This window comes from Aplysia californica, unplaced genomic scaffold (genome assembly GCF_000002075.1).
Source record: "Aplysia californica isolate F4 #8 unplaced genomic scaffold, AplCal3.0 scaffold00205, whole genome shotgun sequence".
NCBI lineage: Eukaryota > Metazoa > Mollusca > Gastropoda > Aplysiida > Aplysiidae > Aplysia > Aplysia californica.
The window spans coordinates 559,182-563,873 of NW_004797475.1; the positions used below are offsets into that span (position 1 = coordinate 559,182).

General features: G+C 44.8%; 1 protein-coding gene across 1 annotated transcript in view; it reads left to right on the forward strand.

Moving 5' to 3' along the window:
- Nucleotides 1-4,488, forward strand: part of LOC101856661 (uncharacterized protein DDB_G0288805) — a 27,702-nt gene extending 23,214 nt beyond the window's left edge. The window contains exons 2-3 of the mRNA XM_005099195.3: nt 2,434-2,757; nt 3,299-4,488. Coding sequence (XP_005099252.2) covers nt 2,434-2,757; nt 3,299-4,342 — 1,368 coding nt within the window. The 3' untranslated portion in view covers nt 4,343-4,488. The remainder of the gene's footprint in view (nt 1-2,433; nt 2,758-3,298) is intronic.
- The last annotated feature ends 204 nt before the right edge of the window (nt 4,489-4,692 follow it).

Sequence of the window (4,692 nt, forward strand, 5' to 3'; positions counted from 1 at the left end):
AGGGGCTCTTATGGTCTAGAGGTTGAGGTGTTCGCATCTCATTCAATAGGTCTTGGGTTTCGAATCCGGATGGCGGCGGAAAATTTCTTTCTCTTAATAAAAAAATAAATTCTCCTTTCACATCCTTTCCTGCTTTCTAACAATGTACTGTCGTCTGCTTTTGTTTCCACTCTCTTCCCCACCCTGTCACCTCCTTTGCCCCATCCCCAGGGCTCCTGCCTCTTTCTGCACCCTTCCTATTTGCTACTCCTGGGCTCCTTCTGCAGTCTTTCAACCACACCCCTGATCTTGTGGTATGTAAAACTGCACTTAACTTTCTCCGATAAGGGCGAAAAACCGCGGAGGTCCTGTGTGCAAGTTGCGTGCTTTAAAGAACCCTTAGTTGTCCAAATTCGATAAAAGTAGGCTTCGGCCTCCACCCAGGCAAAATTCAAAATTTCCTACCCCCTAAAATTAATATTTATTGGTGTGTTCCGCCCGCTCATATGACGTTATGCAGTTGCGAGTGCCGTAAAACGCTTATAAAAAAAGTTTTCTTTCTCTCGCACACTTATATAGGCCTACATAGTTTCTCTGTCTGTCTGTCTGTCTGTCTGTCTGTCTGTCTGTCTTTCTCCCTCCCTCTCTTTTTTGTCTTTCTCTCTCTCTCTCTCTTTGTTTCCCCCCTCTCTCTCTTTCTCTCTCTCTGTCACACACAAACTCAAACACACACACACACTCACACACACACATACACAAACTCACCCCCCTCCCCCAACACGCACACTCACACCTTACGGAATGAAATCAATGACCCCCCTAGGGCTATACTCACCCCGAGTTTATCATTAGCCAAGCTGCCAGTATCGACAAGAACGCCCGGAACCTATAAACACCAAGCAAAAAGTATACACACCGTTTCCTGCTGTGTATTTTAAGATGTTCGATTTGTGTTCCCCCGGGACCTTCATTCATATTTTATGGCGCTATTTTCTGAAAATGATGAGACGGTAAAGTGAAAATGCGTGGGCTAGAGAACGTGATGTTTTGAGAAATTGACATAATAAAACCAAACAAAACAAAACAAACGCAAGCAAAGCAAAGCAAAGCAAAGCAAAACATAGAAAAGCAGAGCAATGCAAAGCAAAAAACCAAAGCAAATCCAAGCAAAGCAAATCAAAACTAAGCAATGAAAAGCAAGGTAAAACAATGCATAAGAATGTAAATTAAAGCAAAGTTAAGGAAGGAAAAACAAAGCAAATGACAATAGATAAAACTGCTTTGCGCGTATAAAAAAAAAAAGATAATCACACCGTCACAGTGGAATATATTACATTGATTTTGTTTGACGGTTTCTGAGGTGCAGGAGATTTTAAACTTGATTTGGTACTCGTAAATTGTAAAGTTTGAATCGTAGATGATTGGCGGGTGCTCTGGTGTGGTTTTCTTCTTCTTTACCATCAAACATCTATCGTCCTTATCTCCCCTTCTTTTTTATGTTATTTACTCTCTTGTAACACCTCTAATCGTCTCGCGCTCATATGACCTTATGCAGTTGCAAGGGCCTTAAAACCTCTACTAAAACTTTTTAAAAATTCGAATCCGAGGCGGTCTGGGTTGCGGGTTGGAGGTGGGAGGGGGAGGGGCTGACATATATTTTCCTCGTTCTACCCGAAACACTCCTCAGTTTGACCTTCTGACTAGGGTCATTTTGGGCCACAGTGTCGTCTTTAACAGGGATCTAGAACTTGAACGAGAAAAACATAATGTACCGGGTGTTTAAATAAGACCCATTTAAAAGGTGATGACTCACTTATCTTTGGACCAATTTCATCTCAAATTAATAAAAAAAAAAAGCAATTTAATCGAGGGGACGTTAAATTTTTCAGCATAAGTATAAAAGAAATCAATGTACATGTTAATGATATATAAAGTTTTAACAGTTTCAACAAAATTGCAGTCAAACGTAAAACTTTGCAACTTCTCAAAAATTAACCGCAATGTGCTTTGGGCAGAAAGAACAAGTGCAAGATAAAATTAACATTGCCAAAGGAACTCAGGGAAAAATGTTGGTTATGTAAATTGTTTATTCTTCGTGTTGATAATTTTAGAAATTTGGAATAACCCTGTAGAATGCTGTTTCTGGGTCGGTTCTCTGTTCAACGTTGGGTTTCAAATGTTTCATTGTTTGTAGAGTTGAATCCGTAGAATAATATATTCTGTCCAAGAACTCCAAATGAAATAACTGAGGGTTTTCAAGTCGGGGGAATACGATGACCATGCATGTGTAAGCTGTCAGCCTGTAGGCCTCCTCAGTGGCATACGGCACTCTACTCCCCTATATTTTCCTTCCCAAACATCTCCAACACTTTCTCAGCAAGGTAGGAAATATCCATCTGATCTGATATTCGTCACTTTAACTGTCATAAATATGGTAAAATTGTTCTCTTTCAGGATATCTCGTCCCAGGAGGTTACAAAAGATCAAACAGCTGAGGAAAAAGACTGCAAAAGCTGCGATAACGACGATGATAAAGAAGACGAGGGTAAAGAGAAGAAGGAGGGAGAGAAGACCGAGGAGGAAAAGAAGAACGAGAAGCCTCCTTTCAGCTACAACGCTCTGATCATGATGGCCATCCGCAGTAGCCCCGAGAAGCGCATGACGCTGAGCCAGATCTACGAGTTTATCACCAAGAACTTCCCTTACTACCGGGACAACAAGCAGGGCTGGCAGAACTCCATACGGCACAATCTCAGCCTCAACAAATGTTTCCTCAAGGTAACCGTCATGTGCGTGTGTGTGTGTGTGTGTGTGTGTGTGTGTGTGTGTGTGTGTGTGTGTGTGTGTGTGTGTGTGTGCGTGTGTGTGTGTGTGTGTGTGTGTGTGTGTGTGTGTGTGTGTGTTTTGTGTGTTTACTTTTTCCTGAGTGGGGAAGGGTAAGGGGGGGGGGGATGGCTGTGATAGAAATGTAAGACCTCCAGCAACTCAATTAGTTCATCAGTTAGTCTAATCATAAGAGTGGGCATTCAGTTATATTACTTGCTTTCTTTCTTGAATGCGATTGAGATTGACCTGTTTCGAACTCCTATCTCTGGTTTTTTTCTTTAATTCCTGCTCTATGCGAAGACTCTTGCGCTTTTTAATCCACTTGCTCGATCCTATGTTAGATGGACATAAATCGGAGGTACGCCCCTCAAACAAAAAAGGTGTTACACTCATGAACCATGCCAAATTATGATTGCATTCATGTGATGTAAAGCTGAAAAGTAAAAAATAAAGAATTTTGTTTGACTATTTTCTGTCTTTTTTGTCTGAACAGGTTCCCCGCCATTATGACGACCCAGGCAAGGGCAACTACTGGATGATGGACCCTTCTTCTGACGATGTCTTCATAGGCGGGACAACTGGGAAGCTCCGGCGTCGATCTTCCGCCAACTCACGCCACCGCCTAGCGGCAATAAAACGCGCCGGGTTCCCCTTCCCCGGCTTCCCACCCACGTTCTTACCTCACCACGACCGCATGGCGGCGATCCAGATGGCGCTGGCTTCCGCTTACCACAGTATGGCGCTCCCTCCTAACGGTATAGGACCTTCTCAGCACCACCACTCACCTCATTCTCCGCTAGGGTGCGCTATGCCTCCGCCTCCTTCGTCTCCCCATCAACAGCTCCCTCCTACAAACGCCATGCTCTCCACCGCGTCTCTGCATCATCACCACCAAGCAGCGATGGCGGCAGCAGCAGCAGCGGCAACTTCGTCTCATCACGCTGGCCATCCACCGGCGTCATCACCGTACTTATTACCACCATCATTGTATCCGCCCTTCGCAGCTGGATCGTCCATCCCAGGAGGATTCCCCTTTGCGGCGATGGCGGCGGCAAGATTACGCGCGGTTTCGTCGCCAGAAACGGCGGCAGCAGCTGCTGTAGGCTCGAAATCTCTGTACGACCAGCGCACAACTCCGTCACCACCTGCAGGGGCTGGTTTGAAATCTTCTCCGTCTCTAGGAGGAGGTGGAGGTGGAGGAGGAGGGGGAGGAGGCGGAGGCCAGAAGATGTACCCTTTCATCGGTCACTTTCCTCACGACCCCCACCCCACGGCCCCACACGCGCACGCTTTGGGGAGCATGGACCTATGTTCTCGTCTGCGTGCGATGTCCGAACTCAAACACCACATGTCGTCGTCTGCCTGGACTTCTTTAGCTATGACGTCATTTCCGGGGATGCCTTCCGGTGGAGCAGTATCCTTAATGGACCCTGGGAAGTTCTGCTCCTCCTCACAAACAGCGAGTCCAAACTCAGCACTTGTGACGTCACCTAATTCTCCTTTTATGCCTGTAAATTCCAAGCATCGGTTTTCTTGATCTCTAGCTTTATTTGGAAAATTTGAGTCTTGTGTGTGGATGTGTTTGTATGTGTGTGTGTGCTTGTGTGTGTCTCTCTGTGTGTATGTATGTATGTATGTATGTATGTATGTATGTATGTATGTATGTATGTATGTATGTATGTATGTATGTATGTATGTATGTATGTATGTATGTATGTATGTGTGTGTGTGTGTACCTGGAAAGAAAGCGAGAGAGAGAAAGAAAGAAAGAAATAGAGAGGGAGAGAGAGAGAGAGAGAGAGAGAGAGAGAGAGAGAGAGAGAGAGAGAGAGAAAGAGAGAGAGAGAGAGAGAGAGAGCATAGAAAAAAACAGAGAGAGAGACAGTG